Genomic DNA, 26,426 nt, shown 5'->3' on the forward strand with positions numbered 1-26,426 from the left:
GTTTCACTGCTCTTACACCTTCCCCTTTGTTATAGTTGCACATATGGTGAGAAATACTGTCTGGAATGTCCTCCTTGCCCTATGCAGCAATAGCATCACAGCTTTAGAGGAGCATCTCCAGCCTGGGCTTATTTTGTGGGCTTAATTTACAATGTTTATTTCTATTTACATAGATAGATAATTTCATTTGTACGCCACCTTTCCACAGACCAGACTATGCCCAAGGCAGCTCACAACATGAAAAATACATAATTACAACATAACAAAAACAGTCATAAACAATAAATAAATAAAACATCAAAAAATACACAACAAGACTGAACGATCGCCACATAAATCATACTAAAATCTAAAATAAAGATATAATATCTTTAAAAATAAAAATAAAAATCAATAGCAGCAATAATCCCTCCTGCAACAAAAACTCCTAAACAATACCCCAGCCCAAGTGTTTGATCAGCTGCCTCAGCTTCTGCAGCTGGAGTCAGTAAGATCCCTGTTCTCCCAGGCGAGGTGGGAAAATGCCTGCAAGGCAGGGAGTAGGTCATCTAGGACTCACAGTTTCTGAACCACTTGATTGTAAAAAGAACCTCTAAATGGTTTACTAAAAAGGAACCGTTGATGCAATAATAGTGCTTTAGTGATGGATTTATACTGGACCATGGAGACACCATAGTTTTTCTACAAAGCTTCCCCAATGTTATACTATCATTGCCATATGGAGGAGCACTCTTGCACAGTGACAGCAGGACAAAAATAGAGTGGGAAATTTGTGGTATAAAAAGTTGCAGGATTTTGGCAGGCTATTATGACATACAGTATGTACAGATTGGAAGTGAAGCATTTCCCCCTTTTCCCATTTTGTGTCCTTCCTTTATTCAGCTGTGCACTGCAAGTCCTCCACATCTCTCTTTTTACACCTGTAGATTGAACCATACACACTGTGAATCATTGCAGCCCTGTGCAGAATGTTTGAAGCAGATACAGATAAATAGATGGCGGAAAGTAGGATCATGCCTGCTGACTTTCCCTCCAGCCTTGAGGCACCTTCTGTTTGCATATATCCTGACACATGTAGGTTCCATAGACCAGATCTTTACCCTCCATTTTTTCAGTGTAGCCCATGCAATTGGAGCCTATGTATTAAAAAAAATTTTACAATATTTATAGCCCATTCTTCACTGAATGTTTTTAGTTGCAGAGCAGGAAACAAAGTAAAAGAATAAACAGAGAAAAACAACAGACAACAATTACAACTTAACAATTGTATGATAAGGTAAACAAGCAAAACTGCTAAAGTTAATATTTAACCAATTCAATATTTAATCCAATTAAACAAATACCCAGGTAAAAACAAACAATACATTCCAACAGATTGATACAGATTAAACAACCAGTGGTTTTAGCAACAATTCCCACGTCATTTTTCACTTACGGCAGTCCATTCCCTCCCTCTCTGTGTCTCACACAAAGAGGGCCACATTCCTTGCCAGTAAACTCTCACTCTGTGGCTTTTGAGTAACTTAAGATCATTCACCCCTCTCTGCAAACCACCCAGGCTCTCACCCTTGTTGCACACAAGCACCCACAGCAAGAAATTGCCATCCCTTATCCACAGCAGGAACAGAGCAAAATAAAAGTGGGGTAGCTGGTGTTTCTCTTCCCTTCCCAGTCCTGTGGAAGCTCATGGGCCTCAAGGTCAGTAGGGCTGCCAGGTGGAGATAAATGTCCAGATAGATTTTCTGGTCTCTCCCATCTCTCTTTTCCTCACCAGCTGGCACAGACAGTGTTCAAGTTGCTCCAGAGCCTGCACATCCAGATGTATGCATGTAGACCCCTGCACAGACAGGGACTCTAATACATGACATTGGTGTGGAAACAGCAAGCACAGAATACACACAGCCCTTTGTGTATTCACCGCTACCCACTCCAAGTGCCTGCACAGGGCTAGTAATATGCCAAAGCAGATGGCAGGATATAAAAAAAGAAAGGAGTTCCCAACTCAGTATGGGCAATTGGCTTGGCATTCCTTCATATTTCTTGTTGCACTATCACCATGGAAGTGCTGTAGCAGATGTTCACATCTATCTCCTCCTTGGAGCATCCTAGCTACAATCACTATGGCAGATAACTACTTCTCCTTCATAAAGTATACTGGAAATCTGCAAAGATGGTGTATTAAGTAAGCAAACCAATATTGTTAGAGCTGTTACAAGGGTAGAAAAGAAGGTGCCCTACTCTTGTTGCCACCGTGCTTTTTCTGTGACCTGCATATTTCCTGGCTCGGTAGCAGTCCAGTAGTGACTGGAACAATAAACCTCCTGGCGCTTTCATGAAAAGCTGCAGCAAAGATGACTTAAGCCCCATGTGGAACGAAGCAGTGCAATAGGCCAGTACACATGTAGCCAATATTCAGATTTCAGTACATCATGAAAGCTAGTCAGAGAATACAACTGTGGAATAATGTTGCGTGAAATGCAAACCGTGCAACCCAGAGGCTTCCCAGCAGCATTATATGGGGGCGGTGATTTCTTTTTTCTTTTAATCTCAAGCTACAACAATTAATATAATAGCAGATCGTAAACTCTGCAGCTACTGCTCCAAATGCTGCATCTCTTTTAATCTTGTTTGCATTTGCAAGTCAACAGTGTCTGCCACACTAGCAGTCATATTAAATATTTGGTCTGGAAACTCAAATTTCTCAAGTGTCTCCAAGATCCTGTGTCCCATTACTGCCAACATTATGTACTTTAATGTTTTCAGCATGGCACAGATGAAAAGAAATTACTACATTGAAGTGGGGAAAAATTGCACTGCTGGTTGTTTTTTTCAATGAGTAAAAACTGTTAAACACATTAAAATACCATTTACCAAATAGCAGAACCTAATGAAAATTGGAACTGTTCAGTGAATACAAATGTGGAATAATACTGAGTGAAATGTTCTGTGTGTAACGGTTTCTCATTGTTCCAAATTATATCACATAGTACTGGAAGAGACGATCTGTGGTTCAATAGGCAAATGGGATAATAAGACCACTGGCAAATTTTGTTGTGTTTATAATAGGCTTTAAATTCTTTTGATTTACTCTTTGCCTTTAAGAATCTTACTAGTACTTTGCTAGATTTGTTTCCCCTTACTTTCAATGCAGCTCCACAATGAGATTTCAACATAAAAACAAAATCAGAAAGATGAAAACGATTGATTCCGCACCCCACCCCCGGGAAATTCTTATCCACTGTCACAGAGCAGTCCTAATAACCATATAACAAAAGCACAGGAAAGCACAAAGCAGCCCTAGTGGTAGTCATTGTAAAGTTCCAAAGTACAGTGGTTGTTGTTGTTTAGTCGTTTAGTCGTGTCCGACTCTTCGTGACCCCATGGACAGAGCACGCCAGGCACTCCTGTCTTCCACTGCCTCCCGCAGTGGTACAGTGGTACCTCGGGTTAAGTACTTAATTCGATCCGGAGGTCCGTTCTTAACCTGAAACTGTTTTTAACCTGAAGCACCACTTTAGCTAATGGGGCCTCCTGCTGCTGCCGTGCCGCTGGAGCACGATTTCTGTTCTCATCCTGAAGCAAAGTTCTTAACCCGAGGTACTATTTCTGGGTTTGTGGAGTCTGTAACCTGAAGCATATGTAACCTGAAGCGTATGTAACCTGAGGTACTACTGTAGAACATTACAGATAGAGATGGGGGAACAAATGCGATTCAGTTCCCATTTAAAGGTAAACCTAGTTTGCACATCCCAAAGCAACGTATTAACCAAAACAGTCATTCTTTGAAATTTGCACTTTTTCAACTTAGCAATGTAGTTCTGTCTCCCAAGTAATGTAAACAACAATGAATGAACAATATTGATCTGGACTGTGCAGGGGTCATGGCAAGAATGCCCCATGCCTCCTAGCCAACCAGGGACTTAATGGCCAAAATAGCCATGGGAGAAATACTCATGGCTTCCCATATGCGTTGCAAGGCTTCAGTAGTAAAATCTGGACCTGTGACATTGCATACTAACATGTAGCATCAGATTAGGTGGTGCCACAATGGCACATCTCACGAGCAAGACTCCCACTTCGGGCCTCAGACAAGCTCTGTGCAGGCCTGCTATTGATAATTGGTTGATGGGCATGAGAGAAAGATAAGGGCTTCCCGGCAGTAGCTCCACCTTTGCAGAACACTGTTCCTGTTGAGGTATGCCTCACCTCTTTTCGTTATCAACCTTCAAATGGGCTACAAAGACACAGGTGTTTGGAACCACTTATACCTAAAGGACAGTATTGTGCTGCTGCTCTGATGTGTGTTGATACTGCCAGTAATATAGCTGGCCTCACTGTCTTTTTCATTGTTATTCCTATTGATATTTTATGGAATTTATGGTTAAATTCAGATTTTGATTGTATATCTTGTGTTTTCAGCTGGGAGTCACTTTGTGAGGGCTGGGCCCTAAAATGTAGCTTTTCTAAAAAATGTATGAAATTAATAAATCTATGCAGTATGTTAAGAAGTCATACAGATGTTAAGAAGTCATGTATGCTTGGTGAATGCAATTAAGGATTTCAGTGCTTTAAAGTTGGAAAAGAGGATTTCATGGTGACAGTTCCTCAGCTCTGGGTTTTGACAAGCAGCCTGCTTCTGTGTGTGTCTGCGATGGAAGTAAAAATACATAACTTGCAAGCTAAGCACAGTCCCCCAGCTGCTGATCCACTTGTTGTGACAGCTTTCTAATGTGGGCTTGCCACAGTCTAAACATGAATGATATCAAGCAAGAAGAGATAGAGGCGGTGAATAGAAAGACCCATCTCATTTTTAGCAAACAACTCCCCCACCACACTATCTGGTCTGGGAAACATTACAGGATTGATGTTTCTTTCACAGGTAAATAGTAATCTTTCTCTCTCTCTCTCATTTTTGCACTCTAGGTTGAGTGATGTCAGCCTGGAAGCAGCTGATCACTTTTCAAGTGGACAAAAATACGCATCCGCTGTGGAAGTTTGCCAGTGTCCTCCAGGATATTCTGGTACCTCCTGTGAAGTGAGTATCTCATTGAACAGATCCAGCTCCACTTCAGAGAAATGTCTGAAATGTTCAAACCAATTCATGGAAAGTGAGTGGATAGACAAACAGCAAGTAACATCTCTTTCTGGCAATCCCACAAAACAATCCTATGTGTGCATACTGGAAGCAAGCCTCACCGTGTTAAGTGAATCTCAAGTAAATCTGTGTGGAATTGCAGATCCGCCTTTTGTTTTAGTTTGAATTGCACTGGGGGGAAATGTCCCTTCATCCATTCAGTTGTGCTTTCTTCTTGTGTTTATTTAATCACCCCCTAGCTTCATTTTTGCATCCCATGATTGGGGAAGCCCTCTTCTCTTTAAAACTCAGAGCAACCATGGTGCCCCCAGGCCAAATTATGACAACTGCACAAGTTAGGGATTTCTTTATTTTTAATCCTTTCACTCCTGCTGAAAATCTCCCACCCACTTCCCTGCTATTATTTGTCCAAAATCTGCTTCAGTAAGTTATTAAAACATTTTGGAACTTTTCTTACTCTAGTCCCTTACACTTGCGAAGAAAGAAACATTGCTTTTGATACTTTCCTAAGTGACTGTTTAAAACAATAATTTCTGTATCATATACACATAAGAGAGAATTTTGTTATCAACAGTTTCCCCTTGGCTTGATCGCTTCTTTATCAGCCATTATAGTTACAGAAACTTGACACATTCAATCAAAGTATGTGTCATGCTTGAGTATTACAAAGCAAAATGACATTTTTGTGCTTGATCTGATATGCAGCCCCTTTCCCACAGTTTGGTGTGATTGCCTTTCCCCCATTCCGCTTTTTCTGGGATGCATGCTTCATTGGTTTCGAGGGTGCAGTTTTGTTGAAGGTTATAAATGTAACATTCCCATATTTTCAGCACTTTCACCAAAATGCTATCAGCATATTCTCAAAGTAAGTGAACATATGCTTAACTAACTCATAGAGGCATTGCTCACGGTGGAATGCAAAATCCTTCACAACCATGCCTCTAAGGAAGCACTTTAAAATACAAAGATGGGTTTCACAAGACTATAAACAATATGCCATTTATACAGGCACTCTAGGCATTGACTTGTCAGCTCTCTTTTCCTTGAATGTGTGCCATGATTTTATATATTTCATTTAGGACTTAGAGCCTTGATTCACAGTAAACGTTTTCACTTTTTCCTCCTATAATAATATAGAAAGAAAAGAAGAGGCAGCTCATAAAGGCTGGCAAGGGATTTGTGGGTTTTGTAGTTGTTCAGAACCTTGTTTCACCAGAAATGACAGTGAGGTGAAAGAAATTAATCTATACACCATGGGCAAGGATGACCCTCTTGTATGTTCTGCTTTGAAAAACAAACAAACAGCAACACTATTGCCTGTCTCAAGGGCATTATTTTTATGTGCTTCCCATTATAGGACAAACAACAAGATCATTGAAAAGCATTCCCTAGTCATACGAAACCTGACAGCTTTTGAAATGCATTTGTGATGTACAAATGCCATGGAGAGACAACAGAATGAAACAATATGTTCTTTTAATTTCTATTGTTCTCTCACATCCCGTTCTACCTTTGATCTGAGGAGTAGCATATCCTGGCTTCTTGTCCACAGCCAAGCAATTTGGCTCCCTATTGAAATATCTACTGCTTACCTTGGCTGTCTTCTGAAGCTCTGACTCATGCATTGAGAAGTTTCCACCTTGACCTTCGTCAGCTTCTGTCCTTCTTTGTAATTAAAGTTTATCCTGCCCTGTATTGAAAACCTTAGATAGATGCTCCCTCTGTAGAGTCTCTAACTGGAATCAAATACAAATTACTAAATATAAACAAAAATGGAAGCAACATACAGATCGTCTAATGCATTGAAGTCGATGCAAAGCACTGCACGTAGTAGTGCCAAATTTGAATGGGACTTCACAAGGTTCAACATGCAGCTGATTGTTGGGTTTTCAGAAGGCCCTTTCAAAGCACGATCTTATTGAAAAATAATGGATGGAATTCTGTGCCATGCAATGGTGATCATCCTGTCATCACAAGCATTGCAGCTTCCCCCTCCCCCTCCCCGACTGTTCTGGGGGTTCTCCTGACTGCACCCTGAGCCAATTTCAGGAGACCTTGCGGGAGGAGAAGGGACAAACCCCTGTCACACCAGTGGCATTGCACAAGACTTGTGCTGACAGGACTTACTGGATGAATCCTACCCATAGGGACATAAACTGGAATTTGTTGTTCACTTTTATACCAGCTTCCAGCAAAGAATCTTGGAGTGGGGGGGGGGGGTTGTGAGGCTATTGAAAATCATCTGTTAAAATTCCCAAATATCTGCCAAATAAGAAAAGCCACTCCCATTCCCATGATTCCTTGGGGCTTGACAGTTAAGCAAGCTTTAATTCTGTTCTGTTGAGATGCTGCATGACTGATCTTCTAAATTCCAATGTGCCATACTTGATCCTGCTCGCTATTTCGAGGTGAGGAGATATGGGATTTTATGTTGGTGTTGCATACTTCATAACATACAATTCATTGTAAGGCTGGGACTTTTCTACCAAACAAATAATTTTTACATTTGGTCTTCAGAACTACTCTGTGCCCTTTATAGAATGCCAGTGAAGAAATAATGATTTTATTGAATTCATTTCTTGCATGCATTTCTTAAGAGCATCCTGCTTGCAATTTGAACTGGGCAAGATAATAAGGTGTTGCTTCCTTGCCTGACCTTCAATGGCAACATGTCTTTTGATTAAGAAGAGAAGCTTGCAGATACTGAAGAATCTTTGAATTGTTCAAGGGAGGACAGAAGTTCAAAAGAAAGGGAATAAATAAACAAATTCTTTAAAATACTTTTGGCTGCTTTCTTTCATGGAAGTTCCCTTGTCAAAAGAAAACATAACTAGTCATATCATGCTTGCTGTTGAGCAAATATTTATGTCCTTCTCTTTAGGTGTATTTTAACAAAACGAGAGGGGGCCTGAAAGAGGTGTATAAGATTATGCATGTTGCCAAGGCAAATAAACAGGGCAGACAAAAAAAAATGGCTTCCTCACACAGTGCATAGCTAAACTCTGGAACTGGCTCCCATAGAAAGCAGTGGTGGCCACCAACTTGGAAGGCTTCAAATGAGGATTAGACAAATTCATAGAGGATAAGTACTAGTCACGATGGCTATGTTATGCCCCTGAACACCAGTTGTTGGGAATCATGGATGGGAATCATGAATCACTTGGCTTCTGCTTGTGAGCTTCCCATAGGCCTCTGGTTGGCCATTGTGAAAAGAGAATGTTGAACTAGATGGGCCTTTGGCCTGGCGTGTTCTTATGATCCATAGCCCTTCCCCTTGAATTCAGAACCATACAATGATTTTTAAAATATATGGCAGGTTAGGACTGCTGCCTGGCATTTTATTCTGAAGAGCAAGCACAACAGTCAGGGTTTTGCTGATAAATCACACCTACAAGATGTCACCTCCACTGAGAAATACCCATTGATAAAAATAAAGTATACTGAATTACCACTGCTAAAAGTATATATCAAAAAGTATATTCTGAGATGACCCATTCTGAGATGACAGCTATCACTACATGTATATATGCAATTCTTACTTTCTTATCAAGCCTAAACTTATTTTACGGCTTTAACAACATTAAGAGTATCATTTATTTCTTAGGCTGTGAAATGTACTATTTGGCATATTTGCGACATTTGAAACTATAAATGCCTTAGTTTGTATGCCGGATTTACCCAGTGTGGTCCACTTCCTATTGTGGGTCCTGGTTAGAGCTCTGTTCTCTCCCAGTCAATCTTTTTTTCTGAGTCTTTGGCACCCACACTAGTTACTTTCCATTTTTTCGCCCCATCTGCTTCTTATCCTCTGAGTAGGCAGGGCAATTTCCCAGCCAGTAGTACAGAATATGCGATAGTAATTTGAACAGTTCTAGCTGGTGGCACAGAAGGTGCTGTGTTGCACACCTGCCATCCATCTCTGCTGCTTACTGAGAGGGAGAGAGAACAGAGCAAAGCATCAGGATGTAGATTATGAGGGCACACTGATGGAGCCAATCCCCTCTGTCCCTTACTGCTTTGAGGGAAGAAGTGAAAAGATTGACCATAAAAGGGGGGTGGGAGGTGGCAGGCCAACAGAGAACAGAAACACGATGCTTGTTTCTGGTATCACCAAACTGGGGAAAGGCTTTCTCTATCACTCCAATGGTCTGGGAAAAATTTAAGCAAGAGGCATGTAGCATTTGCATGTGGTTGTAATGTGCATGCACACTCCCAGCAATGTGGAGGCAGCTCCCATGTCACTAGGCCTGTGATGAATGCTTTCTTTTCTACCTTGACTTCTGCTTCTCATTAATCTTTGACCAATATAACTCACGTGGTATTTGAGCTATGATTTGCAGTGTCAATAAAAGATCCTGTCTTTTCTCACTTGTCTCCTTTCCCCACTTTCTTTCAGTAACTTGTCTTCTAACTATTTTCATTCTGTAAATCTTGGTATGTGAAGCTGTCTTACTTTCCACTCTTCATTTCTCTTACCTTTTCAGAAGAAAGAGCAAGCTAATGCCTCCTTTAGTCTTATACCTGCCTATTCGGTTAAGGTCAGTTTTTCACAGACATCATGTCAGGAACATAGGTTTTCGAGAGGTGTTTTAGCACTTGGGTCTTTATTGCTTATCATGGTGGTTTTCAAACACTGGGACACCTTGAGGGGCATAGAACTCCTGGAAAGGGGGTGCCAAGTTACAGGGAGCCTTCCCACCTGCCCCAACAAGACAAATATGGGCAAGTTGAATGTCCTCCAGTGAAAGGTCATCATTGAAGCTTTGTATGATTTTGTAATTGCCCCATTATTTTTGCTCAGTAACATGTGTTATGTCCCTGTCTCCCAGTAACTGCGTTTCCCTGGAAATTATTTGTGGGGAGGGGGTTGGAGAGATACTGTTTTATTCCTTTTTCTAATACTACGGTTGGTTTGGGCCACCACACAGACCTTTGCACACAGCAACAGCCTGAGTGCAACATTCTCTGCCATAGAACAAGTCGGTGCTGGGTTTGGAGGAGGCAGAATGACATATTAAGCTCCTTTATTTTTGTCAAATGTGCTCCTTCACTACTTCTTCATTTTTAAAAATACATTCTCAATGTTTCATCTCCTGCAGTCTTGTCAGCCAAGGCACAGGCGAGTCAATGGCACCATCATTGGCGGAATCTGCAGGCCGTGCACATGTTTTGGTCACGCTGAGTCCTGCGATGATATCACCGGAGAATGCCTGGTAAGTGCTGACTGACAGCGCTGAGATCAGCTCAGTATACCAACGCAATTGAATTAACTACCTTAGGGACTATGAGTACTTAAGGAAAGAAGCAGTGATTTGACAGGAGAGATCTTTATATTGAACTGCTTCTGAAGTTAAACAATCTCTTGGTAACATGATAAAGTAGCTACTGAAAATAAGGGCAAACCAAAAAGGTTCTTTACATTACCTGGATAGCAACAGGTCCTGCAGAAAGCAGCGAAGAGAATATCGCAACAAACTTTGCAATGCAAAATGATCTACCCCTAGTAACCTCTGTTGTGGGTTTACTTTACACACAGAGTAGTAGTAACTGAATAGTAAGTTTCGTTATTGTGTGACATGCCGTAATGTTAGTCAAGGGGGAGAAGTGTAAATATTGCAAAAATTATGAAGAAATAGTGTGATTGGGGAGGGTGCATGTTTTGAATGAGATGGAAAGGTGCTTTTCCCTGATGGAATGCATATATTTGGGATAGCTGCCTACTAATTCAGCAATTTTAGTGCATTTATTACCCAGAATAATCATGCCCAGTGTGCCACTGTTTCTAGCCTGCTCAGTAGCTATTTTGAATGGGTGAATTACGCTGAATAGACTGTTCTGATTAACTCAAGGGCATTTTAGTTTTATATTGTCTGACATGGCATGAAGCTTGAAACAACATTTCTCATTTCATTAGTCTTGCAGAAATGCAATTTGAGCCACTGCCAATTTAGTAGGATATCATACTCCAGATTCCCTGCAGAATTCAAACCAACTCTGCATTGTGTATATTTTTAAGTGTTCCTCCCTTCTTTTTGATTTTCCCAAGGAAAAGCTTCAGGGAAAAATCTAAATGAAAATCCAGGGTTTTTACAATGCAATTTGGCATTTTAAATTATCACTGGCCTTTCTGTTTTCCTCCGTACAAGGTGTTTAATTGCTCTCCAATTCTGAACAAGATAGCTTAAATTGGTGGATTTTTCAAATTGCCTTTTCATGAATAAATGCCCAAAATGGTTCTCGCATTAATCCCGTGCTCAGTCTTAAGACGTACTTAGAAAAGAAAACATGCCATGATAACTTTATTTTGAAATACTTCACGTAAATCTAGTGGGGGGAGGAAATCACCTGACAGAAATTGATCTGTTTTCCTCACCAGCCTTCAGAGAACCTATTTCATTGCTTTTTCATGATTTCAGTCTTCTAATGCTAATGTCTAATGAAATTAGTTAAGGTTTACAGCAAAACCAGCTGGTGGTGTGGAACTGTGTGCTTCAGGCAGCAAATCAACAATTCCATTTCTGTAATAGTACATGAGTGAAAAGAATTCTAGAGCCATTTGCTGAACTTGCTCAATATCAGGGATGGGAAACTAACCTGGTTCCTTTCAGGCAACTTTGACAGGCAAGCAGGGCTGCCCACTTGGCAAGCACCTGATGTCACATGGCGTCAGGTGATTCAGACTGTAACCTGAAACTACAAAGAAAAAATCAAAACACACTGTTAAGCATGCACCTGATACTTCGCTTGCAGTCCCAGTTTGAATTTGATACTACAGGGCAACAGAAAACAGTGCCCAATTGAAAAAGCACCGTGCTTCAGTTTTGCCTCCCAATTCCTGACATCATATGATGCCAGGTGATGGTTAGAGGTAGACATGGTTAGAGCAATTTCAGGGCACAAGGTCTAATTGCACCCAGAGGCCTGGGATTCCCCTCCTCTGTGCTTCTTGTTAAAATAAACTAACAGCCCTACTTGAAAAATCAACCAATAAACTGAAACTGACACGGGGACAAATAGAAGAAGACACCTTCACCCTGGTATGGCTCCCCTTTATCACATACACAGCCCAACAAGACAATGACAAAAACCCACCAGCAGCATACAAATCAATATGGCTAACCTGATCCAAAACACCCACCCACCCCACTCACACATGAAAACAAAGACCACCACAGCCAACCACAAATGAACAGCCACACCCTAGGCCAACCCCAACCTCTCTCACCACCAAAGGAACACAAGTGAACAGCAGAGAACCTGCACAAGCAACGCTGACACAAAACCCTACATATAGTAAGTGAAATAGAAACATTGTCACCCGACCCCACTCTCACCCATCTCTCCCCCCCCTCCACCTCTTTCCCCCTTTTCTTCCTAATGTTTCAACAAATGAAAATGATTTGTAAAAATGTTACATGGGGGGGGGAACACGAAAGAGAGACATTACACACTTTTGTAAATCAACAAAATCTTTAATAAAAAATAAAATAAAATAAAAATAAACTAACAGCCATTCATTCTCGCTTGTTGTTGTCCTAGGGGTTTGAGATGAAAGCAGTCGCACTTCCTTGCGCTTCCACCAACAGAGTGACTTAGTGCAAGTTCACACATTGGCCCCAACCCAGCTAAAGTTCCTCATGACTAAGTCCTGTTGAGAGAAATGTGACTTGAGTTAGTTGTGTCTCAGTGGGGTTTACAATGCAATCCCATGCATGTCTTCTCAGAACTGAGTCCCACTGAATTCACTGGGGCTTATACATGGATGTAGGAATTGCAGGCTTAGTCATTTCTTAGTCATAAATGGATTAGAGCTTATATGCTCTTTTTAGGGGTTTGCTTATTTTTTATGCCTACATCTAAAAATGATATGCAATAAACACATGGTTAGAAATACTGATATCCTGTATGATTGCAAACCGGTGTTTACTGCCAAGTGATGTGAGAGGAAACTCTTCAAGAAGGAGGCAGAAATGTTTAGAAGAATTTAATCTTGGAGAAAGTTGCAGCCCTGGTACTGGTTATCTGTAATGTTATCTGGCAGATATACAACATTACTGAGAAGTCGAAGGAAAAATACATCCCTGGAAACAATAACATGTAGCATCTCCTAATCTCTCTACCTTTATCCTGTCCTGTCTCTGCTCTTCACTGCAGCAACTAAGCTTGTCCTATATCATCCTGCAGAGACAAAGTGCACAGAAACAAATTCTTCAAAATCTGTTTGGGGATTTTGCCTTGACTGTAAGTGAAGTAGGATTGGTTGATACCCAAGCAGGCTGTTAAATGCTGCAATTCAATTTGGATCACAAGCCTTTTGAAGTGAGAGAGAAAGGGAGAGAGAGAGAGAGAGAGAGAGAGAGAGAGAGAGAGAGAGAGAGAGAGAAGTTTGAGTGCTGAAAGGAGAGGCATGTTTCACATCAAAGGGTTTCCTTCCCCCCTATTGAGATGTACTGAGCCTTTTGGCCTTCTCATTACTATTCATGGTATGTTTTTTTTTGCCCCCAGTAATACAACAGACAATTTAGGCAGCTAATTTACGAATATGTTACTTCTTTTGACTCTTCCTTAGCTTTGAAATTTACTTGAAAAGAAGTTGAAATGTGTTTCTTTGACTTATAATAAGAGCTCAGCTCAATGCTTTATCCTATGTCTGAGTGCGGAGGGGGGGAAATCACTTACACACCCATGGAAGGCGGTGCTTATTACATTCACATGGCTACTGTGATGTTACACAGATGATAAATAGCTCAAGTTGTAAACAAAGAGAAGTTCTATTTTGTCATGTTGCAGATACACTGTTTGTGTGTCCATAGGTTTGTATCCAAAGGTAAAGGGACCCCTGACCATTAGGTCCAGTCACCAACGACTCTGGGGTTGTGCGCTCATCTCATTCTATAGGCCAAGGGAGCTGGCATTTGTTCGCAGACAGCTTCCAGGTCATGTGGCCAGCATGACTAAGCCGCTTCTGACGAATCAGAGCAGCGCACGGAAACGCCGTTTACCTTCCCGCCAGAGCGGAACCTATTTATCTACTTGCACTTTGATGTGCTTTTCGAACTGCTAGGTGGGCAAGAGCTGGGACCGAACAACGGGAGCTCACCCCGTCACGGGGATTCAAACCGCTGACCTTCTGATTGGCAAGCCTTAGGCTCTGTAGTTTAGACCACAGCGCCACCCGCTTCCTTGTATCCAAAGTTAGTCATACTCAGATCAGATCGATTGAAATTAATGACCATGAGTAACTTAAGCCCATTAATTTCAATGGGCCTACTCTGAGTATAACTTAATTGGATGCAATCCATGGGGTTGAGATTCACAAAACATTGCTAAAATATTTAGTGGTTTTAATCTTGTTATGCAGCAGAGATGAAGTGGAAGGCACTCCTGTAGTTTTTAGAGAGTTCAAAATAATTATACCACAATTGTGATGTCCAGTACAGATGTCATGCTTTCTAATTGCTATACTATGGTTTAGCAGCTGATGGTACCTGGCGGAATGGTGTACTCCTCTTCTTTCCTGTCAGCCTTGTGTGCTCCTTCTCACTCAATTTCCTAGTTAGAGATAATGTTAGTTCACTCATTGTGACATTTGAATAAAAGTAACCATAGTTACAGTTATGGATATGTGACATCTTCCCCTCTACAGTATTTCCACAGAGGTTTCTGCTTTGCCTTCCCACCCTCTTTTATCTTTGGGAAGTGCAGAGTATTTCAGATATCCTAGGTTTTCTCAACAATGTCAATTCCTTTAGGCTTCTTTGTTGTTGTTTTACTTAAAATAGTTGCACTAATGGATGCAACCTGTTGTACCAATAGTTGGCACATGTGTGTTGTGCTACTTTTGGGTGTGCATCTGAATACTCTTCAGATTATAGCACTGGCAGTCATTTGCAGTTGAATGTGTATTTTGATCAACATCCGGTATCTTCATATAACTTGAACAAGAGTCTGTGCATCTAGCCACTGTTTGTTGTTCTCCCTACAGCTCTGTCCCCAGACAGTAAGTCAGACAGAATCATATGTAACGAAGATATGGGATAATACCAACATGAACCATAAAAAATCTGCCTAGGAAATTAAACCACTGGATTGTTGTGAACACCGCCTAATTTCTGGTAAAGCTTAGTTACTGTGGACTAGGAAAGTGTATGTGGAGGGGGTTGCATTGGCAGAGAAGGAAGGGCAAAATTGTGAACTCCTCAACACTAAAGAGTGGTTCATTGATCAACCCTCATGACATCTGAACCAGGCCGGAAACTTCAGAAGCAATCACATTTATGTTCCCTTATATAAGAAATCCCTTAAAGAATTGTTGTGAAAGGAAAAGAGAGGAGCTTGAGAAGAACCATGGCCCTGCACAACATGGTTTCTATATTCTAATATTACTAGAATAATGTGACTGAATATACTTGCCAGTGTAACTTGTTAGTATGAAGCATGTGTGCACCAGCAATATTGTGAAATGCAGCTTTCCAGTATTTGAATTTTAATTTAGAGGATTATCATGGTGCAAGCTTTTAACAGAATGCATCCACACATGTCTCTTCTCACATAAATCCCCGCTAAGAGGCTTTTTTTAGGTTTGTAAGTAATGATGTTTGAAGTGGCTAATAGACATTTCATGTTTGACCACTCCTGTAACAGATACCAAAATCCTACCTGTCTTCACTTTGCATATTTGATTTATGGAAAGCCAGATTCTTTGGAAGCACTTGGCTGATTATTACACAGTGGGCTGGTTCTCCTATAACACTAAGCCATGGTTTAGTACTACAGGGATGAGCCTTGGTGAAGCATCAGGCTTGCATACTCCCCTCACCCCTCACCCCCCGCCATCCCAATCTTTGTCCTACCTGGCTGGCAGAAGGAGTTCAACTTCAAACTTGGCTTAGTATTATTTGTGAACCAAGATTCCTGTCTTGGTACAAACAATAGTGAGTTAAACAACTCAGCTTCATAGCTCACAGTTTGAAGTTCTCCTCCTGGCTGTGTGGCAGGCAAAGAGGCATTTAGTATTAATGTGCAAACTAGCCCAATGGCTGTGTTGGGGCATCATGATAAGCTTTAGTTTATTGTTATGGAGATGAGCTTAGGTCCTCCAACATGACCAGCCAGAGGGAGGAGATCAGATCAGAAGCTTTCACCTGTTTTCATTAATCACAGTTTATCATTATGTTTGGACCCTAAACTGTGGTTAATCTTAACTATGGCTTATTGAAGCAAGGTAGTTCACAAATTACTACTACTGCTACTACTATTCTTTATTATTATTATTATTACTACTACTACTGTTATTAGTATTAGTATTATTATTTTAGTAATCATTTTCTAAACCACCATCTCAAAGCAATTTACACATAAGATCTTTTTAAAAAAACACATCATCATCATCATCATCATAACATCAACAAACCAATACATTTAAAACAAGACTAAACCACTCAGAAATGAATACTCATGGTAAGGACCCATTTGTCAAGCTGGAAGAGCCTGTTGGAACAAAAATGTACTCAACTGTTTCTGGAAGGTGCAGATAGTGACCTGAAGCAGGCTTGTTTCAGTAAATTTTAAGGTTAAACCTAAACCAAATGGACAAAACCAAATGGAAACCAGAGCTTCCTATCTCCTCTTCACATCTGCACTGGAGGAGAGGACGATGGGCTCATAGGCACTAGGGGTGCTGGGCACCTGGGCGCTGGGCTCTCAGGGGCGCCAGGCTGAGAGTCCGGGGCCTGAAGGTTGAGTCCGGGGAAGAGCCCACCCATCAGTCAGAGCACCGTGGCGGGCTCTTCTGCTGCGGGCTCTCTTCACCACGAGTTCAGGGGTGACTGAGCCAGCGAGATGCTGAGCCGGCCGGCCAGCTCTGCCCTCCTCCGTGCCTGGGACTGCACAACCTGGGGGGGGCACACCGGGCGTATTTTTGCACCCCGGCGCCACATATGCTTAAGACAGCCCAATGGAAAAATGCACATGTCAAATGCATGCCTAATCTTATTCCCATAATAGTGAATCAAAGTTTTTCATTGCATCTGAACAAGAGAATACGAGCTATTAAGATTTGTCATGGCCAATAGCTAGTATTCAATCCATAAAGTTATTTGGATTGGATACTAGCTATTAAGTTTACTGCTTGTCAAATCATTGTAGAGCAAGTGTCAAATAAAAAAAAGTTACATCCCAAAGAACAACTCAGGTATAGTTTTATTCATGAATATAAAATTCCTTGAGTCTTAAAACTTATTTCAAAGTCTCTCTGTGTGTTTATTTAGGCAACTGTTTTAGCAAGAAATGGTTACAATTGTGCATCAGAGCATTAGGACACAATTATTCACATAAAGCCACAGAAAGCAAACCATATAATAAAAATCCTTCAGAGGTTCACTTTATACTTGAGTTGCATGACTGAACCTTGAATGTATGTGGGGGGGGGGAGGCTTTTAAATACACATATACATGTTAATAAGACATGGCAGAGTTTGTATGAAAATCCATCACCTGCAAGTGCAAACAAGAGAATGTGGGACGGAGGAGGGAGGGAGAAACGAATTTTTGAAGGACAGCTCACATTATTGCTTTCCCTCACATCTGTGAGAGTGTTTATCTTGCTCTGTATGCCAGGAGTGCAGAACCTGGGACCTTCCAGATATTCTTGAATTCCAACTCCTGCTAACCCTAGCTAGAGATGGGGAAGAAATTTGATTCAGCTTGCATTTGAAGGCAGAATAACTTAAACTAAAACAGTATTCAAAGCAAAGCATAGTTCTTTACAATTCTGACTTCTGACTATTTTGCAGCATGGTTCTCTAGCCAAGTATTGTGTGCAAAAATGCATATTGCAAGGGAAAGTGTGCAGAAAGATGCCCATATCTGTGAAAATAAAAAAATGCATTACATTACAGAAAAATTACTTTGCAAGAATCGGTACAGTAGGCAAAATTGCATGCAAAGTGTGTATATTACGATGGATTCGCACAAAAATGTTTTTGAATTTTCACGTGAAGAAGTGAAATCGGTTATGAAGTCTACCGCACGATAACAGTTTCATAAAATGTTATCACAGGGGTAAGGTAGGGGCAAAGGGGAAAGGGAGCTCCCAGTAAGAAGTCCTGAGCTACCTATCTCAGACCAGCATCTCTGAAAACCACACCTACTGGCCTGTCACTCTGGCTACTAGCCTGCTGAGCTGGGGTTTGCTGCAAAATCGAAAGAAGTATAGCATAAAGGCTGATAAGTTTCTGCTGCTGGCTGGCTGCTGCTTTCCCAGCTACAGTGGTACCTCGGGTTAAGAACTTAATTCATTCCGGAGGTCTGTTCTTAACCTGAAGCACCACTTTAGCTAATGGGGCCTCCCGCTGCTGCCGCGCCACCAGAGCACGATTTCTTTTCTCATCCTGAAGCAAAGTTCTTAACCCGAGGTAATATTTCTGGGTTAGCGGAGTCTGTAACCTGAAGCGTATGTAACCCGAGGTACCACTGTACTTTCATAATCGTCACCTGCTTTTGCAGAGGCAGCGGAGCTGAGCTGGTGCTCGTTGCACAACTGAAAGAAACATAGTGACGGCTGCTACAACTGCTCTTGTGAGTTGCTCGCTGCTCCTGCAGGGGGCAGCGGAAGCACTAAGGAGCACTGGCTGGCTACACAGTTATCTCAAAATCGCGATGTTTGCCAGATAACATAGAGTTGGAAGGGACTGTGAGGGTCATCTGGTCCAAACCCCCTGCAATGCAGGAATCTTTCACCCAACGTTGGGTTGGAACCTACAACCTTGAGATTGACAGTCTCATATTCTACCAACTGAGTTTGTGTGAGAAAGAGAAGATGTACTCATGCTCAACTGCAAGGTTGCCAATACGGTTCCCTCCAGATGTTGGATTCCAGCTCCCATCAGCCCCGACCAGTAAGGCCAATAGGCAGGGTTGGTGGGAGTTGTAGGCCAACAGCATCTGGAGGGCACCATGTTGGCTGCCTGTGTCCTATGTGACTTTATCAACTATGTTCTATTTCATTCTGAGAAGATGGTTTTGTTCCTTCCCCTGACTGTTTAGAACTGCAAGCACAACACAGGTGGCTTGTATTGTGATAGATGTCTTCCTGGCTTCTTTGGAGATGCTACTAAAGGGAAACCTGATGACTGCCAGCTGTGCGCCTGCCCACTGAGTATACCTTCAAACAAGTAAGTATACCCACTAAACAGTGGCATTGTGTCCTTTATTGGAACCCTGGGTACACGCAAACACACATGTACACACCAGATGGGACCAGGGGCTGGATGTGGAGGGGGGGGGAACCCGCCATGCCAGCCAAACCCTTGCCGCCGCCAGACGGGCATGGGGCACAGAGGGTTCACAGGGGTGTGCTGCACTGCCTGCCCCCACCCCATCCACAGCAAGAGGGAGCCCAGCCGGCTGACATGGCCCTTGGTGAGGGAGCCGGGGGTGTGGTGGCAAGACCAGACTCCGGGGCCCAGAGACCCCTGGTGGCAAGCAGGGCAGGGGTTACAGCCTCCCTGGCCCTCCCTACGCTATGCCCCTGCAACTGAGTACTGAGTATACCTTCAAACAAGACTATTGGTGGTATCTATACCCTGTTAGTAAGCAGGCTGAATGGAAGTGTTCCCCCACCCCCTCCCTCAGCAAGGGTGTATATGAAATATAAGTGCAGCCTGAGTAGGTGTCAAAATCAATCCATCAGATTCAGAAAATTGACTGCTATTGAGCTCTTTTGCTAATTTCACAGATCCCCACTTCCTTAAAAAAAAGTGGCAATCCATACGTGACAATCCATAGGACACAATCAGAATCTATATATAAATATATATATATCTCAATACTGCAAAGTTTCATCACAAAATGAAGAAATGACTGTAATCAATGCTTGTTTATATTTATTTCACCACTATACCCATATTAAGCCAAGGCTTTGTCCTAAGGCTGCCGGTCTACTGCTGGGTTGTTTGGCAAATTGAATGGCTATGTAGTGCACACAAACCTCTAAGCGAAATAAAAAGAAGAAGAATTGAGGACTTATCTCTTTAAAATAGTGGAGTGACAGATATCCTGTTGTTTCAAACTGCCTGTGTCTTCCAGTGTGCCAGCAGATTACCTCATTACATTGTGTCAATCAGATTCTCAAAGAGGGGAAACTCAGAAAACAATATGCTGGAAGGCAGAGGGACACAGCTAGAGTAAAATACTATCAGAGGATTTGTAAGCATGCAAATGATTGGTTGCTGAGAAATTTAACTATCATTTATAATGTATCTGTAAAAAGAAATAGAAGAAAGAAAGAAAGAAAGAAAGAAAGAAAGAAAGAAAGAAAGAAAGAAAGAAAGAAAGAAAGAAAGAAATGATAGGAAATTGTCATTTTCTATTGCAATGACTAAATAATTGCTATTGCAATGACTGAAGCTACATACATGAGGTTACAGGTCTTCCTCAAGTTTAAAGAATTCCATGTAGCTCTGGTTCTTTTTAGTTGTATTAGGATCCTAACCTTTAGTCATGGAGGTTAGGAAGCAAGGATGGAAAATATCTACAAAGGTTGCCACTCTTGATTCTGAATACCAAAGAATATTGTGTAAGTCATCATTGATCTTGACTTAAATACAGCTTTGACGTACCATGAGAAACATCATCACAAAGTTTCCCCTTCCCTGTTTTTAATGCGGCAGTTTTATTCCACTATTCATGTAAGTCGAGTTTACTGAGCTTTCTAGTCAATTGTCCGTTAGCTGCAGTGAGATTTAACTTGGGAACAAAGTCTGGGATAGAGCGCATTGCCAGGCCCTGGAGGGCTCAGACAAGCAGCTGTACATTCCTGCTTTTAAATGGTGTAGCGACTCATTGATAGACTAAAGTCCCATAACAACATGTCATTTGGATGCTGCCACCCGTTCGAGCTATATTCAGTGTCGGCAGAAATAGCAGAGTCATTCCAAACTCTACCAGCTGGAGCCAAACCTAAGCTCCATGTGTGAGACCAGAAGGACTTTCCCTGTAAAAGCAGCGCTCTCTGAGGAAGGACAGCAACTATGCTGCTAATGAATGTCTTTTTATCTTTCCTCTGTGTCCCTCTTCTGGCCCTTCATCAACAACAAAGTTTTAGCCCAACATGTCATTTGGATCAGAGTCGTGGATTAATATGTGACGAATGCCCCCCTGGGTATGCTGGCTCACGCTGTGAGAGGTAAGCGCCATACAGGATTTTATCCTCTTTGTCTAACAGAACTTCATTTCATGGTTCTTTTCCAAACCTCTATGTATTCAAGCATCCATATGCACCCAGAGTCAGAATTGTGGGGTGGTGATGTCATACAAGATTCCTATTTAAATGAGAATTTCCATTGTCTCTTCCACATTTCTCCAACAGATTTGTTCTCTGCTCAGTCGGCCTGTGAAAATCGTTTCTGTTTAATGCTTTAGATAAACATTAAGCTACAAACAAAGTATTTTCCATAGAAGTAGTATTACTTGATGGGATTCTTTTTGCTGGATTTTTGTGCACCTGTTAGTTTCCGTTGTTATTTTTGTGTGTTCCTAATTTGGCTCGAATATTGAGGGTGTATTTAATCAGTTATTTAGTGAAATGCTATTTCATCTCCTAACGCTGAGCCAAACAATATAATTGTGGAAGCTAGATTTATTTGTCTCAACTACTTTAAAACTCATATTTTCAGACTTTGCTGCTTCTAATTCTCCTCTGAATTTGGCTATTTAGCATGTGAAATTACTGGGCTATGAATAAAGTTGCAGTGTTAAAAATATTTCAGAGGGGCTGTTTTTGTTTTCCTGCAACCTGATACAGGCACGCTGTTTCCAAAGTGATTGAGGGTGGACAAATGTAGAAATTGGGTATATGATCAATCTTTCCCTAAGAGAATTCCATGTTTGATGAAATTCGGTACAGTATCTTGTGTTGCATATCCTCAGCTAAGAAACAGGCTTCTGCTGAATCTGACTACTGATCCTTCTAGATTGTTCTTGTCTGCAGTGACTTGCATTGGCTCTTTAAGGTATGGGGGCAGAAGGCTTTGCCAGCACAGGCACTTAATGGCTGCATCAGGTGAAGGGAGGGCCACAAGAATGAACACAGGAGACTGGTCTTGGGTTGAACTAGGCCACAACTTTGGTGATTACAAAAAAGTGTCTGGAGACACTGGGTGCTGAACCTGGTATCTTCTGCATGCAAACTATGTGCTCTACAACTAAGCTGCAACCCTTCATGACTGTAAATTGAAAGTCCATGAAAGGCAGGGATAACTCAAAATGTTACTGAGGTTGGTAGTGTACCCCAAAATACTTCCCACTATATTAAGGTCATATACAGCACAGAATAAAAACTTGCACCCTTAAAAATGGTCTTTGCCTACCTTTGACTTTCCCAAACTAGTTTTTCTGGAGTCACCCCTGATAAAAGCCACTTTATTCTGTAATCACTGGAAGCAAACAACACTTAGCAGTTGGCATCCAAAGAAAGGTTGCAGCCGTGAATTTTTCAGATTCTTTTTGTAAGGTTGGAAATGTCTTCGAGATGTGCCCACTTTGAGACGAGTTGCCACCGCACCCCAAGACTACTTCTTTTCCTTGTGCTTGCTGTCACTATAGGAAGTGAGAACATAATGAAAACAATGCAAAGTTAATATCACAACTTAAATACCAATTTTTCTTATGCTTATAATTATCTTGCTTTTCATCAGTGAAGGAGCTCAAGGTCTCATACGTAGTGTTTTGAAGTAATTTTCTATCCAGACACACATTAGAATGGACAAAGGGCCCGATCCGCATACAGTTTGCTGGGCCCAACAAATCCTGTTAATATTATTGTTCACCACTACCTTGGTATGATGGAAGCTGGAGTGTTTAACATGTTGGCTACTGCCCAATTCATGGGGTTATATGGCTACACCCTACAAAGTGCTCTAACTGTTCATCATTCTGACCTACATTCAGTATTGCCATTCCTGAATGACATCACTGAAGACATTCCCCAATATGAAAGAAAACCCAGTCATTGGGCAGGGGGCGGGGGTTGTACTGAAAGTCTATGGCTCATTATTTCTAGTTAGAAAACCCAGGTTCTTTCATCCTCTGAACCTTAAAATGTGGAAGAACTGACATTTGGAAAGAAGAATACAGCTCATGTACTAAGCATACATGGCAAGCAGTCAGCAATTTGCAAAGCCTCAGGAGAATGTATGGCATGTGTAAAAGGAGTGGGGGAGGATCCAAATGTAGAATGTTCCTTTCAATTAAAGACTTTTGAGAGTGATCTTAGAAAATGCAACCATTTAGCCATATGCTTCATTAACATTAAAAGTCAAAGCAGAAGGCTCAGAACAAATACCAAGCCCACACTTTCTTTGTACATTCATTTGGTGTTATATTTGGCTAAAAGCACCTGCCAAAAGAAGGTTTAGGCATTCACCCGCTTATCACTATGGCTGTTGCTGCTGAGTGCTATTTCTGTCTATCTTTTCCTGTTTCGCTGGCAAGTCATCACCCTCCTCTCAAACCTAAGGGCTGTGGAGTTAATGAATGCAAGAACAAATCAGCCGAAGAGTACTTCTGTGACAGTTTGTCAATGTAAGGGGTCACTGACAAGTCCCATAAGCAACAAGTAGTATTTCTTGAGTAGAGGGTAGTCCATAGATTAGCAACAAGGAAGGAATTTGAATAAGTGTGTGTCTGTTTTAATTGTCACAAGTTGCACAATAATGCACCGAGCCATTGGTTATGAAAACATCAACAACATGCCAGCATTTTGAAAGCTGTCTTTATATACTATCATATGTGAATGAGTAATAACTTCAGGAATTTGCATGGAATCCCATCTTTCTTTTTTAGCTTGGGGGTGCAGCTCTGAGTCATGTTGCTATTAAATTAACTGCTTTAAAATTACCCTGACGTCTTCTATTTTCAGCTTTGTCTTGCAGCAACCACCCATGATTTCTCACTCCTAGAGCTGGCAATAAATCTCCTTTTGTGTATTTATAATGCTAGCAGATTAAGAATACTTTATAGGATTTTTGTTGTTATCAAGAACATTGTTCCATTTATTTATATGCAGATTGAGTTCTGGGCTGCATTTCTGTTTGTTTTGTTGGATTGGTCATTGCCAAGTTCCTTTTTCATTTTTTGCATCGGCCCCCATTGCTAAAAAAAACAACACTTGCCCATTCTGTACTCCTTTTGCTCTAGTGTTCTAGCAGTCACTTTCCTTGCTGTTCCATTCCTTCTGCTTTCTCTTTTTCCATACATTTAGAATGCTTCTGCTTTCTAAGATAGCATCTTCCCTTTCTTTAAATCTCTCAACTGTCCCTTTGTTGCTTTCAATTTTGTGCCCTAATCCTTGCTTTTGAGGCTCTCTGTCTCTCTGCCTTTGGCAAAATTCAATTCTTATCTCTCTCTTTATTTCCCATCTCACCATCTTCTCTCTCTCAACAAGCACATCTGAGGACTGAAGATGAGTTAGGCATTTGTGGGCCAACACTGTTCAGCAAGAAAAGTGACCCTCAAATTCAGAGCCTCAAAGGAAAGGACTAAGGCTAGAGATTCATTCAGAAAGGAACAGGCAGCAGTTGGGGGGGGGGAGGCGGAGACAAGCAGCCAGACATTTTGATAATGTTACCTTAGTAGTGAGTAAGAATGGGGCATTCTGAAATAACCTACAAAGGGAGATTCAGCAGAAAATGGGGAATGAGAGTGACAGGAAACTAGAAGCAACATGATCTGATTGCTTCCACATTCATGATTAAGAGTTCAAAAACAGCCTTTACAATGGGTCAAAATTGTCATTTGACTTTATGTTCCTTAATTTAAAAAAAATAATAATTCAGGATTCATAAACCACTCTGAGAAGTGTACAGATATAGTTCTGTAGCTTTAGTTAAGCTGCAGGCTCCCCCAAAAAACTTAAGTATGAAGAACACCCTTGGGCTAACAACTCCCCCCCTCCCAATTCCTACACAAACGACTGCTGTTCAGTTGTTTCAAAAATTGGCATGTATGTATACACAGTCTTAATGATTTTCTCTCATTCATATTGCTATTCTAGAAGTTGTTCAGGTTGAATAGCATAATCTGATGCTCTGTGATTCCATCCATCTTGCAATTTGAATGGATGTACCCTAGGGAGAAAAAGGCTTATATGCGCCTGCCAGGTAGATGTGGAGGATATTACTCTAGTTTATAGCTACATCTAAGAGGGACAAGAATGTCCTCCCCCCCCCCAAAAAAAAGCTTTTCCAACAATAATGATGCTGGCATCCAACTGTTTAGGGAAACAATGGAGGAGTGTTCCTTTGTGGGTGAGGTCAAGCTGTTGGAAGGTTACAGCGCCTGCTGTGGCTGTAGAGACCAATGAGGAAGAGACATGTTACAGCTGGGGCAGATGAAGGCACCCAGTTGTGCAGCTACAGATGCACCAAGGCATTTCTTCTCTCTGCGCTCCTCCCAGCAGTCAATTCTCCTCAGGTCACTGCTATGGATACATGACTTTATGGCCTGTCTCCAGGCACTGCAGTCGTTTGCAAGGGATTCCCACATGGCGGGGTTGATGTTACCAGCCTTCATGTCATGTTTGCAGACAATAATATTAATAATATCTGCATTTTTCTTCCTCTGTTTCTTTTCCTTATAGCCATTCGGCACTGTTGTTGTTGTGTTTAAAGATACGACTTGCCTGTTAATATAAGATATTAATGTTACACATGACTCGTTCCTCCTTTGTGCTGGTTCTCATGAGCACAGCCCATTGGATCAGAGGAGAGTAAGTGAAGTGGAAGAATTCCTAAACGAAACATACGGAGCTATAAAGTAGACAACATTCAGGGTTTACCAGGAAATTCAGAGAAGGAAAAGGGAAGCAAAAGGGAGACAAGACAGGATTAGGGTCACTTCTCTCCCCCCCCCCCCAGCAATCAGTGCTTTTGAAAGCTATTTGGGATTCATCACAAGACACATCAGTAGAATGTGGTTCCAGAACACTTGGAAAAGGCCAGGAGACCAAGGTTTATGTTAACTTTAATTAGCAGAGTCTGAAATGATGAGAATTGGGGCAGGGAGGGAGGGGAGTGATCAAAGTGGATTGTCATTAGTAGAAGGGTTATTTATGATTAGCACATCAGTAGTCACAAATCCTCTGGGTGTTCTTCTTATGACTGGCTTTGTACATTTCTGCTGGCATTATCCAATACAAGACAAAAGCTTAAATGAAAGAGGATGGGCAGAGCGAAAGAAATGAACCCTGATAAGCGAAGGCGAAAATTATTAGCAATTGAAGGAGTCATCTGTATTATCTCAGCATACTTGCAGAAATTGCATTGGACTGGCC

General features: G+C 41.5%; 1 protein-coding gene and 1 long non-coding RNA gene across 14 annotated transcripts in view; one reads left to right on the forward strand and one right to left on the reverse strand.

Annotated features, from left to right (window-relative positions):
• The window catches only part of LAMA2 (laminin subunit alpha 2), a 365,130-nt gene that overhangs the window by 193,347 nt on the left and 145,357 nt on the right, over positions 1-26,426 (forward strand). For 7 of the 13 annotated variants that reach the window (XM_083498005.1, XM_083498010.1, XM_083498012.1 and 4 more), the window contains exons 15-19: positions 4,924-5,035; positions 9,580-9,633; positions 10,195-10,308; positions 19,142-19,269; positions 21,195-21,281. In XM_083498005.1, coding sequence (XP_083354131.1) covers positions 4,924-5,035; positions 9,580-9,633; positions 10,195-10,308; positions 19,142-19,269; positions 21,195-21,281 — 495 coding nt within the window. The remainder of the gene's footprint in view (positions 1-4,923; positions 5,036-9,579; positions 9,634-10,194; positions 10,309-19,141; positions 19,270-21,194; positions 21,282-26,426) is intronic. The other 6 variants (XM_083498017.1, XM_083498006.1, XM_083498008.1 and 3 more) reach the window with 1 other exon arrangement.
• On the reverse strand, positions 12,547-15,882 carry LOC310704568. The gene is made up of 4 exons (XR_014524883.1): positions 15,755-15,882; positions 14,584-14,647; positions 13,216-13,406; positions 12,547-12,743 (listed from the first exon to the last, which is right to left on the reverse strand). It is a non-coding gene; the product is annotated as an uncharacterized lncRNA (long non-coding RNA).

The sequence above is a fragment of the Podarcis liolepis genome, assembly GCF_965112155.1.
Source record: "Podarcis liolepis genome assembly, chromosome: 3".
NCBI classification, from domain to species: domain Eukaryota; kingdom Metazoa; phylum Chordata; class Lepidosauria; order Squamata; family Lacertidae; genus Podarcis; species Podarcis liolepis.